The sequence below is a fragment of the Mirounga angustirostris genome, unplaced genomic scaffold (assembly GCF_029215605.1).
Source record: "Mirounga angustirostris isolate CCGP_5_RB_7025 unplaced genomic scaffold, mMirAng1.0.hap1 SCAF_9, whole genome shotgun sequence".
Taxonomy (NCBI): Eukaryota; Metazoa; Chordata; class Mammalia; order Carnivora; family Phocidae; genus Mirounga; species Mirounga angustirostris.
The window spans coordinates 59,108,048-59,128,704 of record NW_026991717.1 but is presented as its reverse complement, the minus strand read 5'-3'; the positions used below and the strand labels follow the sequence as shown (position 1 = coordinate 59,128,704).

The following is a 20,657-nucleotide window of genomic DNA, read 5'->3' as shown; positions in this document are numbered from 1 at the left end:
GAGAGTAGAGAGCATAGAATCAAATGCAGGTCCAACAGAGCAGGGGAAAAACCAGAAAGGACCGCATATACTAACTGGCCAGTATCAGCTAAGCAAGCTGACAAGTGGGAAACTGGGGTTTAGAGAAATTTGCCAAAAGGGAAAAGGGGCATTTAAAGGAGAGTTGTTTTTTGTTTGTTTGTTTGTTTTTAAAGATTTTATTTATTTGAGAGAGAGAGCATGAGCAGGAGGAAGGGCAGAGGGAGAGGGAGAAGCAGACTCCCTGCTGATCAGGGAGCCTGATGAGGGACTTGATCCCAGGACCCTGGGATTGTGATCTGGGCTGAAGGCAGACGCTTAACCGACTGAGCCACCCAGGTACCTGAGTTTTGATTTTTAATAGTGCTGCATGGAATCTAAAGCAGGATAGAAAATCCAAGTTGGAATTCTTCAATTTTTTTAAAGATTTTATTTATTTATTTGAGAGAGAGAGAGAGAGAGAGCTCTCATGGGGGGGAGGGGCAGACGGAGAGGGAGAAACAGACTACCCTCTGAGCAGGCAGGGTTTGACCCCAGGCTGGGGGCTCCACTGGGGTGGAAGTGGGGGGGTGCGGCTGGTGAAGGGGGGAAAACCCAGGATCCTGGGATCATGACCTGAGCTGAAGGCACACGCTTAGCCAACTGAGCCACCCAGGCGCCCCAGAATTCTGTAGTTTTTAAATAGAAACTGAGATGCAGACCTGAGGATTTATGAGGTTGGAAAACATGGATTGAAAAGAGGCTGTGCCAGTAACTCAGTCACTGGGTGTAATATCCCCAGGGATGGTGCCCAATGCCTGGCTCCTGGGTTGTCCGGTTGCCCCCACACTGTTAGGGGGTTTTGGCTTCTGCATTTACTTAACACTTTCCTTCATCCAAGCTGACAACTGATGATACCTCTAATCCCTCTTAGAGTGGGTGCTGTGTTCCAAACTATACTAGTCTTTGTAGTTATAATTTTAAAGTTCCTCACTTTCCAAAGTAAATACAATATATATTGTATATTGTATATATGCAGGATAAGCACCACACCTTAATGGTTTCGGGGGGTGGGGTGGGGAGAGTGAAATAAGAGACAGATGAGGGAACTTTCACTTTTACTTTGTTTGCATTTTTCCATTGGGCATTACAGTCATGTGTTGTGCTTGTAATTAAAAATAAAAAGTACCTTAAATACTGTAGTTACTGTCAAGAGGATTTGAGAGAAATCGGAATTTCATAGGTCTGTAGTGCTTGATGTTTTTAATACCAAATGTGTATGGTTTTCCCAATAAAAACAAGTTGGCAATTGAGAGAGCTTGGTGGTTACACACAAACCTGGGGCAGAGATTCCCCACCATCTGGATATCTTAACTGTCTTGAATCTTCCCATGTACTCTTCCTCAAATAGCGATAATTGTACTTACTTTATATTGCTTTTGTGAAGTATCTTTTCTTTTTTTTTTTTTTTAAGATTTTATTTATTTATTTGACAGAGAAAGACACAGTGAGAGAAGGAACATAAGCAGGGGGAGTGGGAGAGGGAGAAGCAGGCTTCCCGCAGAGCAGGGAGCCCGACGTGGGGCTCGATCCCAGGACCCTGGGATCATGACCCGAGCCGAAGGCAGACGCTTAACGACTGAGCCACCCAGGCGCCCCAGTGAAGCATTTTCCCCCTCCTATGTACGGTGTCTGACTTAGCAGGTATCAAAAAAAAAAAAAGACTCGTACTGTGTTCCATTTCCTTTGGGCCTGTTGCCCATTATGTAACAGCTCTCAAATCTGACCATCAGCACAGACACCTCAGGTGGGTGCTAATAAATTAATTATTGTGCTGATTTTAACTCAAGATTGGAATCTCCTGGTGGGCAGAGTCTGTTGTCCCCTTCTGCTTTATTGTTACAGTACTTTCCACAAAGCCTGCACTTAACTGACATTTGCTCAGTTTAATGGAATTGAACTCAAAAGGTTGAGGACTTCCAGTCTCCAGATAGACCTAACCAGGATGTACTTTTAGACAGGCAATAACCTACAAACTCCTTAAATTAAACCATTTAACAATAGCCATCTCTCGGTTGTAGGATTACCAGTTTTAATTTTTTCTTTTTTAGAAAAGATTTTATTTATTTGAGAGAGAGAGAGAGAGACAGCATGAGCAGGGAGAGGGGCAGAGGGAGAAGCAGACTCCCTGCTGAGCGGAGAGCCGACTCTGGACCTGAGCTGAAGGCAGATGCTTAACTGACTGAGCCACCCAGGCGCCCCTAATTTTATTCTTCATAGTTTTTAGTATGTTCCAATTTTCTAGCTTCTGCATATATTACTTTTGTGGGCAGAAAACAAAATGTCTGTTAAGAAATAATCCTACACATCTCGGTGCTGGTTCCTGTTTATCTACTTCCCCTTACCTTCTCATATGCTTTTAATCCTTGCCCAGAACTCCAAGCCAGCCAATGAATCCTTCCACTGAACCTTCTCTGAAAGTGATTTTCTAGTGGAAATTATGGGGGCCTTTGGAATCAGACAGGCCAGTGTTTGAATCCCAGCCCAGTATGAATGTGGGCAAGTATCTTACCTCTCTATCTCCTCATCTGTAAATGAAAGTAACACCTACCTTCTCATCTGTAAATGAAAGTAACAACTAGATTGTTGTGTAGTTTGGGTCAGCAGCCTCACAAACTTTAATTTGTATATGGATCACCTGGGATGTTGCTAAAATGCAGATTCTGGTTTAATGTGTCTGGGGTGGACCCAAGAGCGTGCATGTCTAAGAACGCCTAGGTTTTGCTGATGCCAATGATGTATAGACCACACTTCAAATTGCAAGGGATTAATGACGTAACATTTGAAAAAGCCCTGGCACAAATGTCCTACCTATGCTTGGTCTTCTCCTCTTGAGTGGGCCTGGTTTTCCTGGCTGTTTGGATGGGCCCATCTCAGAAAACTGCTGACCGAAATCCACTTGGTGCAACCCAACTCATTTGAGCATTAACCTATCCCTATTTTCTCCCCACTTTAGTACTGTTCTTTTTCTTTCTGTTCAAGCACTTCATTCTTCTTCCTGACAACAACACAGCTATCTGTGCTTTTTGGGTTTTTTTTTTTAATAGCTTTATTCAGGTATAATTGACATACAATAAATTGTACTTAAACTGTACAGTTTAATAATTTCTAAAATATGTATACATCCATGAAATCATCATCAAACTCAAGATAAACTCATATCCATCAACCTAAAGTTTCTTTATCTTCCTGACTCTCCCCAACTGTGCACCTTCCTGAAACCACTCATCTGCTTTCTGTTCCATAGATTAGTTTGCCTTTTCTAGAGTTTTATATAAGCAGAATCATACAGTATATACTCTTTTTTTGTCTGGTCTCTTTCATTCAGCACAATTATTTCATCCATGTTGTTGTGTACAGTACTTCATTCCCTGCTTGTTGCTTATAGTATTACACTGTATGGGTATACCACAATTTGTTTATCCAGTCACCTGTTGATGGACGTTTGGATTGTTTCCAGCTTTTGGCTATTACAAATAAAGTTGCTATAAATATTTGTGTACAGGTCTTTGTATAAACATATGCTTTTGGGCGCCTGGGTGGCTCAGTCGTTAAGCGTCTGCCTTCGGCTCAGGTCATGGTCCCAGGGTCCTGGGATCGAGTCCCACATCGGGCTCCCTGCTCCACGGGAAGCTTGCTTCTCCCTCTCCCACTCCCCCTGCTTGTGTTCCTGCTCTTGCTATCTCTCTCTCTGTCAAATAAATAAATAAAATCTTTAAAAAAAAAACACATATGCTTTTATTTTCTCTCGGGTAGATACTTAGAATACCCAAGGCTGGATCATATGGCCAGTATATATTTAACTTTTTAAAAAACTGTCAAATTATTTTCCAAAGTGATTGTATCATTTTACATGATATGAGAGTTCCAGTTCTTCCACATTCTTGAAAATATTTACTGTTTTTTAAAAAGATTTATTTTATTTATTTGAGAGAGAAAGAAAGAGTGAATGGAGGGGGAGGGTCAGAGGGAGAGAATCTTCAAGCAGACTTCTCACTGAGCAGGGAGCCCAACACCGAGCTTGATCTCATGACCCTGAGATCATGACTTGAGCTGAAACCAAGAGTCGGGCGCTTAACTGACTGAACCACCCAGGCACCCTGAAATTTTTACTATTTTGAATAAACATTCACTGTAAAAATAATTTTTAGGAAGGTCATACAGGCAAAAAAAAAAAAAAAAAAAAAAATTCCAGCCGTTATTCCCATGACTGGGAGATAACACTATTAAATTGCCATGTTTGTAGATTTCCACAAGTTTACCCTACTAAACAAACAGTGCTCTCAGTTAAAAAAAAGTTTTGGGGCACCTGGGCGGTACAGTCGGTTGAGCATCTGACTCTTGGTTTTGGCTCAGGTTGTGATCTCAGGGCTGTGAGATGGAGCCTGGTATCAGTCTCCACCCTCAGCACAGAGTTGGCTTGGGATTCTCTCTCCCTCTTCCAGACCCCCCCCCCTTTTGCTCTCTCTCTCTCTCTCAAATAAATAAGTCTTTTAAAAAAAGTTTTATATCTCATTTTCATTCTCACTATTCAAAGCATGTCATAAATGGAAATTTAAGAAAAATACAGTTCTCCAAACACAAAAAACTGAAAAATATATCTGTCTTTATTGCATTTTAAAATTACTTTTTGGGGCACCTGGGTGGCTCAGATGGTTAAGTGTCTGCCTTCAGCTCAGGTCACGATCTCAGGGTCCTGGGATCGAGTCCCACATCGGGCTCCTTGCTTAGCGGGGAGCCTGCTTCTCCCTCTGCCTGCCACTCCCCCTGCTTGTACTCTCCCTCTCTCTCTCTGGCAAATAAATAAATAAAATCTTTAAAAAAAAAAATTACTTTTTAAATTGGTTTTCTAAGTGAATAGGTCAGAATCTATCTATAGTGAATTTTAAGGATAGTATTTCTCTGTGATGTAGTAAACAGAGATTTTAGAGGTAAAAAATAGCCCTGTGTCTTCCTATACTCCCAGGGAACTAGAAAACACTTCAACACGAACATTTCAGGTGTTAAGAGCCTTAAATGAGTTTTTTTAAAAACACAAACAAACAAATGCGAGAAGCAAGAATGTCTTTACTCATAACTTTATGCATAACTATTATTCTTATATTTTGAGAGAATTATGGATAGAGCTGGTAGGAAAACTAGGTAAAAAACATCAATAATTATAGTATGCTTGTTAAACATAAAACACTCTGTTAGGAACTGTGTGAGGCTCTCTGTGCATTATCTCATTTCATTAGGTCCATGGAGAGTATTCTACTTTTTCTAGTTCAGACATGGCTTCCATAATAGGGGTTATTACAAGGTCTAAAAACATGTAAGAGAAATATATAATATATTTGTTGTTTCCTTGGGGAATCACAACCCAACTCCTTTTAACTGAAAACCATGGTGATTTCCAAGATCTCTGTCCTCCTGCCCCATGGTTCACTTCCTCTCCTCACTACTGTTCCACTGAGAGACTGGTGGACTCAGCTGCCATGTGATAGCATCTTTTTTAAGGTATCTCTGGAGTATAGGTTTTCTTAAGTGGTCTAACATGGTTATGCTCCTACAGTCAGTAGGTTTGACTTCTTTGGCTCGGCCCATGGCCGAAGCAATCCAAATTCTCACTAAAATTTCAGTGCCCTTATCTTCGAAGTGTCTAAAGCATGAATGCAACGGCATCAGGAGAGTTTGAATCCTAGTCTCAGCTTTTGTTTTCCCTTATCCATAAAAATTAATGGGGTAATTCCTATTTCCTACTGTTTATTCCTATATTTACTGGTTTGTTCAATCAATCATTCATTCATTCCATTTACCGAATGCCTCCTGTGTGCCAAACCATTCTAATGTGGTAATTCACAGGGAATGATGTACCTAAAGAGGTCTGTCTGTAAACTCTAAGGCTCTAGGCAGTTACTGTTTTGCTATCAGTGGTTTTGTTTTTCCCACAAATCAACAAAACGAAGAAAATTAGTTAAACAAAAGCAGGAAGATACAGAGAAGAATTTCTTGGCACAGGGCTTTATTTACAAAAAGAAACTTTTGCCTGAAGGAATTCAGGAGGCAAGAAGGTCCTTGTCCATTCTGTACGGTTCTCTGAGCCGTCCTCAGGTGGCCTCGAGGTTCCTGGACTATTTTTCTTGCCCAAAGAATCCAGAAACCCTACATTATATTCCTGGGTCGTAGTTACTAATCAAAGTTCTTATTCTGCCCCGCACCATTCATCCTTTGTCCGCTCAATCTTTGTGGGCTTGAGTTTTCTCGAATGAAAACCACAGGTCCTAAGGTCCCACCTGGCTGGGACATGGTAAGCAAGTTACTCTGAGGCTGGATGGTTCTCAAAGAGAGAGCGCGGGACCAAGGTAGGTCCAGCCAAGTTCTACGGTAGGAGGCCCTCTCCCCAGGCTCTGGCGCGCACCCAAGTCGGAGCGCGCGGGTCTAGGGACAGCGAAACCACCCGGTCCAACCCAAGCCTTCCTAAGCATCACGGGACCTTACAGGAAAATGAAACTGAAACCGGGAAAGTCCCTCTTTCTAACCTGGCCAGTCCTCAAGCGCTAGGAGACGAGTGACGGCCCCTGCCAGAAGGGTTCTGATTGGCGGGGCGCGCACGGAATATAAGTAGAGGCGCTGGGCGGACGGCCAGTCCTAGTGTCGCGCTGCTCGTGTTCGGGTGGTGATGGCGCCTCTCCTGACCTTCGTCCTCGTCGGGCTGCTCTCTCTCTCCGGCCTGCGTGCCGTCCAGCGTGAGTGTCCGCTCTTGCCCTAGCCCCTCTCCTGTGCCCCAATCTTTGTGGCATTCTCCGCCTTAACTCTGTAACTCACCCACCCCTCCTCCTCCCTCGTTCTTCTCCCCGGCCTGGGGCTAGCAGCGGGCTTAGTCTGCGGGTGGGGAAGCGGTGGGTGGCCGGGGAGTGGGGAGCTGGGAGGGGGTGCGAGCCCAGGACGCAAGCCCCTTTTTTCTTCTTGGGAGAGGGGGACGCGGGAGGCCTCCGGCATGTGCGTGCCGGGTGGGTCAGGACGAAGTTTCGGGATGATGACAGACTTCGGAACGACAGAGGTTGCTCTTCCGCGGAACCTCTAGCTACCCGGGTGCCGCTGTCTGCCTGGGAGGGCGGGAAGGCGGGTCCCAAAAGCGGGGAGGCGAGGGCCGTGAAAGGGTGGGGACATCGGTCTGGGCTTTGCGGGAGGCACCGCGCGCGTCCATCAGTCCGCTGCAACTGCTCTTCTCGGATCCCGGGGGCTTCGGGCTTACCTCGCAACGCCCGGCTGCTTGCCCGCCCCACGAATATGCGGGGAAACCGCGGGGGAGGAATTCACACGTGGAGTTTGTAGAATGTTTGGAGGGGTTACAAAGCGCTTTGACATCATTAATTCACTTGTTACCGTTCCTTGTCGCTTTTAATAATCGTTAAGAGCTAGTTGTTATCGATAAGGAGCGTGCTGGGGACGTTGTGTGCTTTATGCCATTTGGTTCCGAGATGAGCCTACGATGTAAATGCGATGGTTAATATCATCAGCATTTCATACATAAGGAAACTGAGACACCAAGAGCTTAAGTAACTTCATCACCAACAGGGGGCAGAAATGGCAGACAATCTAGCGGGAGCAGAGCTTTTTGTGCGGGTCTGCTCCCTTTGGCTGCAAACTCCGCGGTTTTTCAGTACCTCCTCGTCAGCTTCTGGTGAGATTCTTGCCAGCAAGCTGGAGAGCCTGGGGCCCTGTTGCCTTTTCTTCACAGAGGGCTTCCTCTTTGGCTCTTTGCCTGGTTCTTTCCAAGATGAACTAAGCTTCTACTTTCTGTTTTGAAAAAGCGAAGGTTTATCAGTCAGGGAGATTGTAAAACCAGTGATAAGGGTAATCAACATGGTTACCCAGGTCGTCTGTCAGGGACACTCTACATCCTGAGCACGTTCTAAATATCCCGCAATATACCAGAACCCTCATATTTTCCCCTCACAAAAGCTTCTGTGAAGCGGGGGTTTTGATCATGAAAAAAAGTATTTAATTTATAATCTATTCACAAAATAAAGCACAAATACTGTTATTGATATTTGCTGGCGACCATAGAAAACATTTTAAAAATAACAAGCTGACATTAAAAGAAAAATCTTAATTTGAAAATTTCCGAAGTAATACATGCCATGAATAGATAATTTCTAGAAGATACTCTGGAGGGGCGCCTGGGTGGTTCCTTCGGTTAAGCATCTGCCTTCGACTCGGGTCATGATTCCGGGGTCCTGGAATTGAGCTCCACCTAGGGCTCTCTGCTCAGCAGGGAGTGAGCTTCTCCCTCTATGCTCTCTCTCTCTCTTTCTCAAATAAATAAATAGAAATCTTAAAAAAAAAAAAAAGATACTCAAGAAATGGGTAATGATGATTTGCCTCTGGGGGTCTATTTTTTGCTCTGTCCCCTGTGTGGGTTTTGTTTCACTGTGGACATAAATTGATGTTTTCCTTAAGCTTCAGAAGCTCAACTAACTGTCCCAAAGTCACAGAACCAGTGAGTGGCTGAGTCCAGATTCAAACCCAGGCCTTGTCTGATACTTGTCCACCTCTTAGAAAAGGTTATTGTGATGTTCTTGCAGAACCCTGCCTGGCTTCCTCAAAGAGAGAATTCTAGGCCTGATGAACCTGTGCTCTGACTCTTACGGCATTTATTATGTTCTAATTATTAGAAGTTCCGATACAAAGAGCTTTCTGATTTGTCTTCATTTTTAACTTTATGAAAAAAATCAGGGCTTCATTGGGATCCCTAGGCTAGCTCCTGGTGGGGCTGGTGACCTTTCCTTTGATGACAGGGTGTTTCTAGACAGATAAACCTGGTCAAAGTAGCCTAGTACTCCTCCTCCCCACCACCTCGTGGACACGGAGGAGCTGCCCTTTAGTAAACAGATACACCGCATGTACGTGTATTTAAAAGTGAATTATACACATATATTAGTGTCAATCTGTACATTTAGTGGCAGTAACAGTTCTCTTCATTGGATGAAGAATATGGAATGGAGTTTATAATAGTTTCTTTCCATATCTACAGGGATGGTCTAGTTATGCATCCTATTTTGGAAACTACTGTTCTATAGCAGCAACATATTCCCAACGTGGCAGTTAGAGCAATCACTTGAGGGTGCTAATTAAAAATGCAAATACCAGTCTTGCACACATTACCCCACTTGGTCACAGTGGAGAGTATGTTCTTTCTCATTTGCCACAGTCCTCACCCTGCCCTATTGTTCTTACCCAGCCCAATTCACTCATTTATGGTATTTCTGGCTTCTGTACGCATTTAAGTTTGGTTTGAGGCAATAATAATAACAGTATCTGCCATTTCCAGAGCAATTGCTGTGTGCCAGGCATTATACTAGACGCTTAATACATATTGAGATGTCAGATGGGTGTGGATCTAGGCAGGAGCAGGAACCAAAAAGGAAAGGAATAAACATTAAAAAAAAATAAAGATGGGCTGAAACAAGGTACAATAACATAAGTTTTTTGATGTGGCTATTATGAAGAGTGTGTGAAGTGAGAAATGAAGTTTGAAAAGTAGGTTGGGGCCAAATCATGAGGACTCTTGAGAGATGTGTGAAGGAATTATATGGGTGCTAATAAGCCATCAAAAGTTCTTGAGAGTCTCCACCGAAAGGTTCTTAAGGATTTGGCACAAATTCCAGTGACAGAAGATGATAATACTAGAAATCTGCTAGAAAAAAACCAAAAAGCCACGAGTAGAGGAATTATGTGGAAAAGATACTAAGTTGTGGTTTTATCCCTCAAAATGGATGTAGCCTTTTGGAAAAGTGGAAGTTCATTTGACCAGAGTAGAAGTGGAATTGGGAGAAATCAGTCACCAAATTTAAACATTTGTTGCCTGATATAGCTTTAGACCAAGGTAGTCCCAAGTGAAATACTCTGCAATTTTCATTTGTCTTTCCCTTATGTCCCTCAGATTCTCCAAAAATTCAGGTTTACTCACGTCACCCAGCAGAAAATGGAAAGCCAAATTTCCTGAACTGCTACGTGTCAGGGTTCCACCCACCAGAAATTGAAATTGAATTGCTGAAGAATGGAGAGAAGATGAAGGCAGAACAGTCAGACCTGTCTTTCAGCAAGGACTGGACTTTCTATCTTCTGGTCCACACTGAATTCACTCCCAATGGACAGGATGAATTTAGCTGCCGTGTAAAGCATGTTACTCTCAGTGAGCCCCAGATCGTTAAGTGGGGTAAGTTTTTAAGTTCTTTCCTTAGCTACTGACAGTTGTACCTGAGTATAGGCATAGCTTAAAGCTGCTTTGATATAAAAAAAAAAATCTGCATACTGGGATTGACAGGGAACATTATTAAAGCTCTGGTAAGTGGCACCTTCTGAGACACCTCTGCACAGCCTGAGCCCCGAAACAGTAGTTTCCCTATAGCAGAAACAGGGAGCGGCAGCCTCCCGCACCTGCACAAATGCACATGAGCTCCCCGGGTTTCCTACCTCCTGGCCTCCTTGGGCTTTCCTGACAGCCTCATGGATTAGAACCATCAAAGGTCTCAGGGAGGCACAGGCCTTTGTCTGTAGGACCTGCTCTCCTAGTGCCCTACCCAGTACTCCCTGGCTGGGTTAGGATCTGAGGCTAGTAGGCAAGATTGGGCCCTACTGGGTATTCAGGGTTAGGGACAACAAATGTTTTAGACATTTGTTAGTAGTATTTTAAAAGTAAAGCTTACTCTCTTTCTTTCTCCGTTTTCTTTTTCACAGAGCGAGACAACTAACCAACATCATGGAGGTAGGTTTCTAACCTTAAGAAAATAACTTTTCTTGTTTTGCTGTCCTGGGAACTATTTACAGACAACTCTGTAGGATAACCCTCATTATAGGGAAGACATTAATCAGGGTAGCATTTCAGCAGGTAAGAAGGAATCCTACAGGGAACGTGGAGTGGCATGAGAAAGGTGTGTGCCCCAGTCTAAAGCTGCCAGTGTCCCTAGCCCTCTAAAAAAGTCAGAGGAGCTGTTGGAGTGCTCTACCAGGATAGAGGCAGCTAGTTACCCACACTACCTGCGAGGATTTGATCTTTCTTCTTCCATTTCTGTGGTGGGCATCCCTGGGCCTTCAGACATGAACTGTTCTCTTCCTTTGCATAGCAGTTGCTTTATTATTCAGCAGTGTGAAAGAGGGAGGAATTGGACTTCTTTGCATTGTTGGAGTCCAGAGGTAGAAAATCCAGCTTTTCTGTGAAATTCATCTCCACAGGGTACCATGCTACTGAAAACCTATTCAAATTTCCTGTTACATCCTAGCACAGGGAAATTCGTTTAAGAGAGCCTCAGAGAGTTTGGGTGACCTGCCCGGAGTCACACAGTTACTAAATGGGAGAGCTGGGATCTGAACTCTAATACCAGCCTTCTTTCCTGTAAGGTTGTGGGAGAACCAGTGGGATAAATTAATGGGCTATGCTCTTTGTAATGGGTATGGAAAACCGTCTGCAGCTATTTCTTTTATAACACAGCAAAAGTTGGACAAATTTGGTGGTGTGATCTATAATCTAAATAAAATAAATGTATTTGCTAACAAATCTATTTTCTTTTTTCCAGGTTTGAAGATGGTGCATTTAGATTGAACAAATACTATGTTCTTTTTAATGCTGATATGCTTTTATGCTTTTTGAATACAAATCATAAAGTTATATTGGTGATGATACAAATACAATCTACATGCTAATTCTACATTGGTCATTGTGTCGCTATATTTGACCTGTCTGGGCAGGTAGCTGTAGTTGTGGGGCTGGAAGCTTAGAGGTGGGGAGGGGAGAATTCTTTTGTTCACCATCAATATCTTGGTCAGATCTGAACTGTTCAGTCTATTCACACAAAACTGGATAAGAAGATAGTTATGCATGTTTAGAGTTAATTTCCAATTTGCATACTTTGTTTAGAATTTGGGGGAAATTTTTGAAATTTGAAATTTGAAAATTGAAAGATAATTGTCAAATTATTGGAAATTTGTTATAGTGGGTAAGACACTGTCATATAAAATTCATATTCATCTCTTACATCAGACACATTGTTGCACATAATTTGACTTATGTTAATTTTGTTTCAATAATTAAAACAATGGTAAAACTTGATGTGTTCAGTTTTCTTATATATCAGTCCCTCTCTTCCCTTTTCTTTTCTTTTTTTTTTTTTTTGAAGGTTTTATTTATTAGAGAGAGAGAACACAAGCAGAGGGAGGGGCAGAGCTGAGCAGGGAGCCCACTTCAGGGCTCCATCCCAGGACCATGGGATCATAACCTGAGCTGAAGGCAGGTACTTAACTTACTGAGCCACCCAGGTGCCCCCCCCCACTTTGTTTTCGAACAGGAAAACAGTTTTCAAGTGTCACTTGGAAAAGAGTGTAAACCCCTGTTATATAGGGCTTGACTCACGGTGGAAGGGGCCTCAGCAATCCTCATTTTACAGATGAGGAACAAGATCCCAGGGAAATTAAATGACTTAGGGTGACACAGTGATCTGCTGGGAGACCATGTCTGTTTTTTAGCCAGTGTTCTGTTCCTTGGGCCAAGACACAAGGAATGTGCAGACTCTAAGAGGAATCAAAAGTACCTGAGGGTTTCATATTTTAGCAAGCAATAGATAAACTTTGAATGAAAAATACTAGATTTTTCAATTTCAAAATATAGTTCATACATGCAGCATTGTGCATTTGTTTGACCAAGAATTTGTTAGTGCTAAGTACTGACAAGATGAATAAAACACAAAACTGCTCTCAAATTTCTTCAGTTTAGTGGAGGGGCAGACATGTGATCAAACAATTGAAAAACATCCTGATAAAGAGTATAATGTAAGGTATGCCCAAAGAACTAGGTGATAGGAAAATGTGTTCAGGGAACAAGAAACTTCAGGTGTTAGGGAAGCCATTTGCTTGAGTTGAGACTTGGTGATAGTGGTTCTCCTGAATGGTGAGTGGAATCTGGGGTTTCCAGGCAGGGGGTGCAAATTATGGGAAGTATGAAGGTGTGACAGGTGTGGGTAATTCCAAACATCAGAGCAAGGGTATTTGAGGGAATGCTTGCAGGAACTCAGCTGAGCAGACTGAGCAGTGACTTAACTTAGACTGGTCACTCTCCATCCTAAATGCACATTAGAATGACCTGTGGAACTTGTTAAAAACTACTAGCTCTAAGAAATAAAGTCTATTAAAAACAAAAACAGGGGCATTTGGGTAGATCAGTGGTTAAGCATCTGCCTTTGGCTCAGGTCACTATCCCAGGGTCCTGAGATCCAGCCCCACATCAGGCTTCTCCAGTTCCCTTGCTGTAATTTTGTCCTGTTCTTTCATTTGTGACATATTCATGTCTCATTTTGTCTAACTCTCTGTGTCTGTTTCTGTTTGGTAGGAAAGTCTCTTGCTCTTGAAAGTAGTGGGCAGGATGTGCACTTTTAACAAGGTGCTGCCAATCCTTTTCCACAGGGGATGAGCAGCTGCCTCAGAGACCAGGGTCAGAGGGTGGTGCTCCACAAAGCACACGCAGGCAGGGGCTGCGGAGCCCAGAAGTTGTGTGTGCTCGTCCTTTCCCACAGGGGATGCACAGCTGTCACCAAGATGGAGCCAGCTGGGGCAGGCAGTTTTAACAAGGTGCGCACATCCTTCATGGGATGTGACTGCCATGGCACTGCCAGGACTGAGGCTCTGCAAAGTGTGCAGTCCAGATATGCAACGTTGGCAAGGTTTGCACCAGTCCTCTAGGGGAAGGGACCTGCAACGCTGGTCCAGCTGGAGGGGGCAGCTGTGAGGTAAGCAGTTAGGTAGTGAATGCCCATGCTGTGCTGGTTTCTGCAGGTGGCTCTGTGTTTATGCTGGGGGGAGGGGGAGGGAAATGACATCTGCCAGCTCCTTTGTTCCTGGAGAAGTCCTTCATTGAATTCAGATTAGTGAATAATTCTCCCTCCCATATGCCCCAGGCGTTTTTCCAATTGCTGCTTCTCAGCCAAATCTCCGTAAGCTGTTTGTTGTGGGGTCTCTTTAAGGGCAGGGACTCAGTTTCCTATCACTCTCCCAGCTCTCCTAGATCTGAGACTGCTGATTTGTAAAGTTTCAGGCTTTAAGTGCTGTGGTTGCAAGAACTTAGGAAATTCAGCCCTGCCCCTCTGGTTTTCAAAGCAAAATGTTTTGGGGATTCCTCTTCCCAGTGCAGGCTCCCTGGTTTGATAGTCTTGTTTCTTTTTCCTCATCACACCCTCAGCTCCCTTCCTACCACAACCAGACCCATGCTTGAGATAGCTCCCTATCTCATCTCTGCCCTTCCTACCCTCTACAATGTGGCCTCTCCTCTACATGTAGTTGTAGTGTGTGTTTTGCCAGTCTCCGGGTCGTTTTTCCCAGTTATTTACACTGATGTGCGTGTTATCTATAGTTGTGTCTGTGGGATGAGGTGAGCTTAGGGTCCTCCTACTTGGCCATCTTCCCTGGAAGTCCAGAACAATCAAAAGTAGACTTTTTTTTTTAAGATTTATTTATTTATGAGAGAGAGAGAGCAAGCACATGAGCATGGAGTGGAGGGGCAGAGGGAGAGGGAGAGAAAGTCTTAAGGAGAGTCTGTGCTGAGCACCGAGCCCGATCCAGGGCTCCATCTCATAACCCTGAGATCACGACCTGAGCCAAAACCAAGAATCGGTCACTCAACTGATTATGCCACACAGGCGCCCCTTGAAAGTAGACTTTTAAAAAAATATTCTACATACTTATATATGATTTGAATTTTTACATCTTTTATTATTTGAGTATAGTTCATTATTTTAAACAATAAGGTGTTTATATAGGCAGAAAGGAAAAAAAAATCTTGTTAGTCTCACCAGCCAGAGATGATCACTTATCAGTGTTCAATTTGGCATGGTTAGCTTTTCAAGAGATTTTCATTTTTTGTTTTATTTGTATTTTATTTTAAATTTTTAAAAGATTTTACTTTTAAATAATCTCTATACCCAACATGGGGCTCCAACCCACAACCCTGAGATCAAGAGTCTCATGCTCCACGACTGAGCCAGCCAGGCACTCCTGTTTTGTTTTGTTTGTTTGTTTGTTATTTTAAAGATTTAATTTATTTATTTGACAGAGAGCATGAAAGAGTGCACAAGCAGGGGGAGCTGCAGGCAGAGGGAGAGGGAGAAGCAGGCTCCCTGGGACACAGGGCTCCCTCCCAGGACCCCAGGATCATGACCTGAGCTGAAGGCAGCTGCTTAACCCACTGAGCCACCCAGGTGCCCCTGTTTTATTTTTTTTAAAGGGTCATTGTTGAAACTGAAGATGACACAAATACATGGAAAGACAGTCTATGTTCATGGATTGGGAAAACAAATATTGTTACGATGTCCACACTATCTAAAGCAATTTACAAATGTAATGCAATTCTCCATTAAATACCAACAGCATTTTTCATAGAACTAGAACAATTAGTCCTAAAATTTGTATGGAGCCACAAAAGACTCTGAAAAGCCAAAGCAACCTTGAGAAAGAAGAATAAAATCACAGTCCCAGATTTCAAGATATACTACAAAGCTATAGTAATCAAAATAGTGTGGTACTGGCACAAAGATAGGAACATATTTCAATGGAATTGAAGAGAGCCCAGAAATAAACCCATGATTATATGGTCAATTAATTTACAACAAAGAAGACAAGAATATGCAATGGGAAAAAGACAGTTTCTTTAACAAACAGTGTTGGGAAAACTGGACAGCTACATGAAAAGAATGCAACCGGACCACTTTCTGACACCATACACAAAAATAAACTCAAAATGAATAAGGACCTAAATGTGAGATCTGAAACCATAAAAATCCTAGAAGAGAGGACAGGCAGTAATTTCCCTGACATCAGCTATAACATCTTTCTAGCTACCTCTCCTGAGGCAAGGGAAACAAAAGCAAAAATAAACATTGGGACTACATCAAAATAAAAACCTCTGCACAGCAAAGGAAACAACCAACAAAACTAAAAGAAAACCTACTGAATGGGAGAAGATATTTGCGAATCACATATACAATAAAGGTTTAGATCCAAAATATGTAAAGAACTATAAAACTCAACACACAAAAAAACAAATAATCCAATTAAAAATGGGCAGAAGACATGAACAGATATTTCTCCAAAGAAGACATACAGATGGCCAACAGACACATGAAAAGATGTTCAACATCACTCATCATCAGGGAAATGCAAATCAAACCACAATGAGATACTACCTGACACCTGACAGAATGGCTAAAATAAAAAACATAAGAAACAGTGGTGTTGGAAAGGATGTGGAGAAAAAGGAATACTTGTTCATTTTTGGTGGGAATGCAAACTGATGCAGCCCCTGTGGCAAACAGTATGGAGTTAAAAATTGAATTATCATATGATGCAGTAATTCCACTACTGGGTATTTACAAAGAATACAAAAACACTAATTCGGAGGAATACATGCATCCCAAGTATTCATAATGGATGGATAAAGAAGATGTGAGATATATATATATACACACACATATATATACACATATATATACATATATACAATAAAGATGTGATATATATATTTATATATACATATATATAATAGAATATTACTTAGCCATAAAACAGAATGAAATCTTGCCATTTGAACAACATGGATGGATCTAGACGGTATAATGCTAACTAAGTGAAAGAAGTCAGAGAAAAAAAAATACATGATTTCACTCATATGTGGAATTTATAATGAACAAAGAAAAAAGACAAACCAAACAATAACAACAATAACAGACTCTTAACCATAGAGAAAAAACTGGTGGTTACCAGAGAGGAGGTAGGTGGGAAGATGAGTAAAATAGGTGAAGGGGATTAAGAGTACACATATCATGATGAGCACTGAATAATGTATAGAATTGTTGAATCACTATATTGTACACCTGAAACTAAAATAACACTGTATGTTAATTATACCAGAATGTAGAAAGAAAGAAAAGAAAGAAAGAAAGAAAGAAAGAAAGAAAAAGAAAGAGAAAGAAAGAAAGAAAGAAAAAGGGAGGGAGGGAGGGAGGAAAGAAGGGGGGAAGGAGGGAGGGAGGGAGGGGGAAGGGAGTGGGGAAGGAAGGAAGGAAAGCAACATTGCACTGAGTGTACATATTCCCAAGAACATGGCTTTGGAAAACTATTATTTAGTTTAATGTCTAGTCTTTGAAATTATATTTTGATAATGTCAGAAGAAATAAAACATAAGAAATGGTCATTGTTATTGTGATGATGTTTGTTTTAAATTTTTTTTAATTTATTTTTTTAATTTTTATTTTTTTTTATTATTTATTTATTTGACAGAGAGAGACACAGCGAGAGAGGGAACAGAAGCAGGGGGAGTAGGAGAGGGAGAAGCAGGCTTCCCGCGGAGCAGGGAGCCCGATGCGGGGCTCGATCCCAGGACCCTGGGATCATGACCTGAGCCGAAGGCAGACGCTTAACGACTGAGCCACCCAGGCGCCCCTAAATTTTTTTTAATAATAATTGTTATATCTCACTTTTTTTTTTTCATTCTCCCTCATGAAAACAGGGCATACATGGAAACAACACAGGCACTGGCAAATGTTGTCTTTTCCAGTGTTTGTGTACAATCACTCTCCCAATATCTTCGGGCTGTTGCTTTTTACTTCATTGCTTATACCCTAAGCTCTTGAGGAAAAATTCAAGGTCTTTCCCTAATAAAATAAATATTTTGTCTGTGATGTGGCCATTAAGGTTTTAGGGGCAAAAATTAGCTTTATCTCTCCTTGGATTCTACGCTTTTTTTTTTTTTTTAATTTTCATTTTTTAATTTAGTGAAATTTAGTTTAGTTTCCAACTTGATAATTTTGGTTTCTAGCATTATCTATTTTCAATTCATTGCCTTTTCAATTTCTAATTTTAGCCATATGCTTGTTATTAGATTCCTCTTTTTTGTAAAGAATTATCATTGTAATGTCCCATGGAATCTCACTGAAGATCACAGTTTTTAGAGGTCTCAACCTTCTCTTTAAACCTTCAAAAAGGTAGTGTCCGGGCGCCTGGGTGGCTCAGTTGGTTAAGCGACTGCCTTCGGCTCAGGTCATGATCCTGGAGTCTCAGGATCAAGTCCCGCATCGGGCTTCCTGCTCAGCAGGGAGTCTGCTTCTCCTTCTGACCCTCCCCCCTCTCATGTGCTCTCTCTCATTCTCTCTCTCTCAAATAAATAAATAAAATCTTCAAAAAGGTAGTGTCCTACTGACTTCTTTACTATCCCTATGGAATATGCCAGAGTTCTCAACTTACTGATTCCCTGTCCAAATGATCAGAACTTTTTTTCAGAAGTGTGATATGCATAGAGAATTCATAATCCCTATTTTGATCTAATTTTCATTTAATATCTGAGTTCTAGCTCTTCTGTTTATAATCCATCTCTGACCTTTGAACAAATCTGTCTAGTCCTATCTCTATAGGTCCTCGTTTCAACTCATGCTATCAGGGGACTTTCTCACTTTGGCTCTTGGTAGATATACTACCCTAGGCAGGGGCTGATCCTTGATGGGCATCATACTGTTATAGCAAGAAATGTTTCACAAAAGGCATCTGATATGGTCTAAATAAGATTGATCTTTACTATAGTCTAATTAAGATTAATTAATAAATACTCATTGTTTAGAAATAATTATCCATTGACCTAAAGTCAACAAAACTCTTTTTTTCTAATATTAACATATACAATTGTTTGGAGGGGAGGGGGAGCAACTTGAAATAAATCAGAGAACACCTTCACATTCATCATTCTTCTCATATACTTCAAATTTGTATTTAATGCGTTCCTCCTCCTGGACATCAGAAAGAACACCTGGGAGAAGTTTTTATTTCTCCAAATTAATTTCTGGAAAAAAACGTGTCACTTTCAAATTCCTGCACAATCCTTGTCACAAATAGTTTAACGTGGCCTGGCTTGTTCATGGCTTCCTTATAAACAGAACTGACTCCCACTATCCAAACCATGTCCACTTTCTTTGCTAATTCTGGTGGCTCAAAAACTTTTAAGGCATCATCCAGACTTTTGGCAAGAAAATGAGCTTCTGTGGGGGCTCCTCAAGGTCTCTGAGCACTAAATCAATTCTGTCCTTTAAAGGTCGATTCTTCTCGGGAATAGAGAACCATGTCTTCCTACCCATAATCACCAAATTCTGTTTACCTTCTACTGAGGAGGATGTGGTCATTCTTCGGAAATACTTGAACTCATTCCTGAATGAGGGCCACGGCAGGTCCCCATTCTTGCTGATGCCCCTGTTCTTAGACACAGCGAGGATGCAGTTTAGCAGACAAATCTTGACAGCAACTATATACACCTCTGAGCTGGCACACCACCCTGGGATTCCCCATGCCCCACCCAGCTTGGTGGGGAAATTGTCTCCTTGGACTCTAGGCTTTTAGAAAAAAAATCAAAGACTAACCAATTTGGGTCCTAGATATCTGAGCAGTTTGATTAGAAACTTCATGCATTAAAAACAATTCTGATACTTTGGAGAGCAATAAGAAGGAAGATAAACCTTAGTTAGGAAAAAAACCCCTGGTAAATAGAATTAAGAAAAAAAATTTAGTCATGCATCAAGCACTTGCTATGATTAAAAAGTCTTGGAAACGAAGAAGATATTTCTATCTTTATAACAGACAGGCCTAACTGAAGACCGCAATAAATGTGAGGCTTCCCCACCCCCACGGGCCACTTCCTCTTTTTACTGTTTTCATTTAGAAAAAACAGAGAGCACTCTTGCTGCCACACAATGCCATAGTGCTATTTGAAGGAGTTTCTTAGGCATCCTTACTGTCTTGAAGTGTGCATGCCATTTTCATCATCTGAAGAGTCAGGGAGCATGTTAGGTTGAGATCTTGCAGAAGCAGGCCCTGACTCCAGAATTTGGGTGTATGTGGCTTATAAAAACAGGGCTTCCAGGAGAAATCAACAAGGGACTTGGGGGAGGGGGAATGAAGGAGAGGGAATGGGGAGAAGCCAAGTGAAGGGGTGATTTCAGAAGTCCCACACTCAGCCTGGTCCCATGGGAACTCTAAAACAAAGGAATACCCCTCAAAGTTAGTTCTGTCTTGAAGCAAAGGAGCTGGGCTTTGGCACCTCACATCAGCCTGTCTTTGGCTATATGCTGCGGAGTGTGTTGTGGGCTGAAACATAAAATTCCCAGGTACTTCCAGCTCACTCCAGTGCCTTAGGGTAATCTGCAGGGCTGGGGTAATGTGCAGGTGCTAGTTGTTAGCAGCAAAATATCAAAAAGCTGGGTATGGGTTCATAGAGTCTGGGTGGGGCACCAGTCGGCTACTGAGAGTTTCCTGTCAACTTCCTCTGCAGGGCCCACAACACATGCAGTCCCTAACTTCCATTAAAAGTTCCAGATTTCTGGGGGCTAGCATTAAAGTGTGAATACCACTGAACTCAGACCGGAGTCTGAATTCTAATTCCACAAAAGAAATTGGAGAAACCATTACTACTGGCTTGACTCTGTCACCATATCCATAAAATGGGATAATTATTCCTACATCATAAAGTTTGTTCACTTATTCGATCAATCATTTATTCAATGAATATGGAGCATCTCCTCCACGCCAGGCACTGT

The 20,657-nt window shown here is 42.0% G+C and overlaps 1 protein-coding gene and 1 pseudogene across 1 annotated transcript; one reads left to right on the top strand and one right to left on the bottom strand.

Moving 5' to 3' along the window:
• Nucleotides 1-6,627: 6,627 nt before the first annotated feature.
• Nucleotides 6,628-12,151, top strand: B2M (beta-2-microglobulin). The gene is made up of 4 exons (XM_045900168.3): nucleotides 6,628-6,785; nucleotides 9,986-10,261; nucleotides 10,783-10,810; nucleotides 11,619-12,151. Exons 1-3 carry the CDS (start codon nucleotides 6,719-6,721, stop codon nucleotides 10,794-10,796), a joined length of 357 nt encoding a protein of 118 aa, XP_045756124.1. The 5' UTR covers nucleotides 6,628-6,718; the 3' UTR covers nucleotides 10,797-10,810; nucleotides 11,619-12,151.
• Nucleotides 12,152-18,791: 6,640 nt separating this feature from the next.
• Nucleotides 18,792-19,323, bottom strand: LOC123862100 (dihydrofolate reductase-like; annotated as a pseudogene).
• Between the last annotated feature and the right edge of the window lie 1,334 nt (nucleotides 19,324-20,657).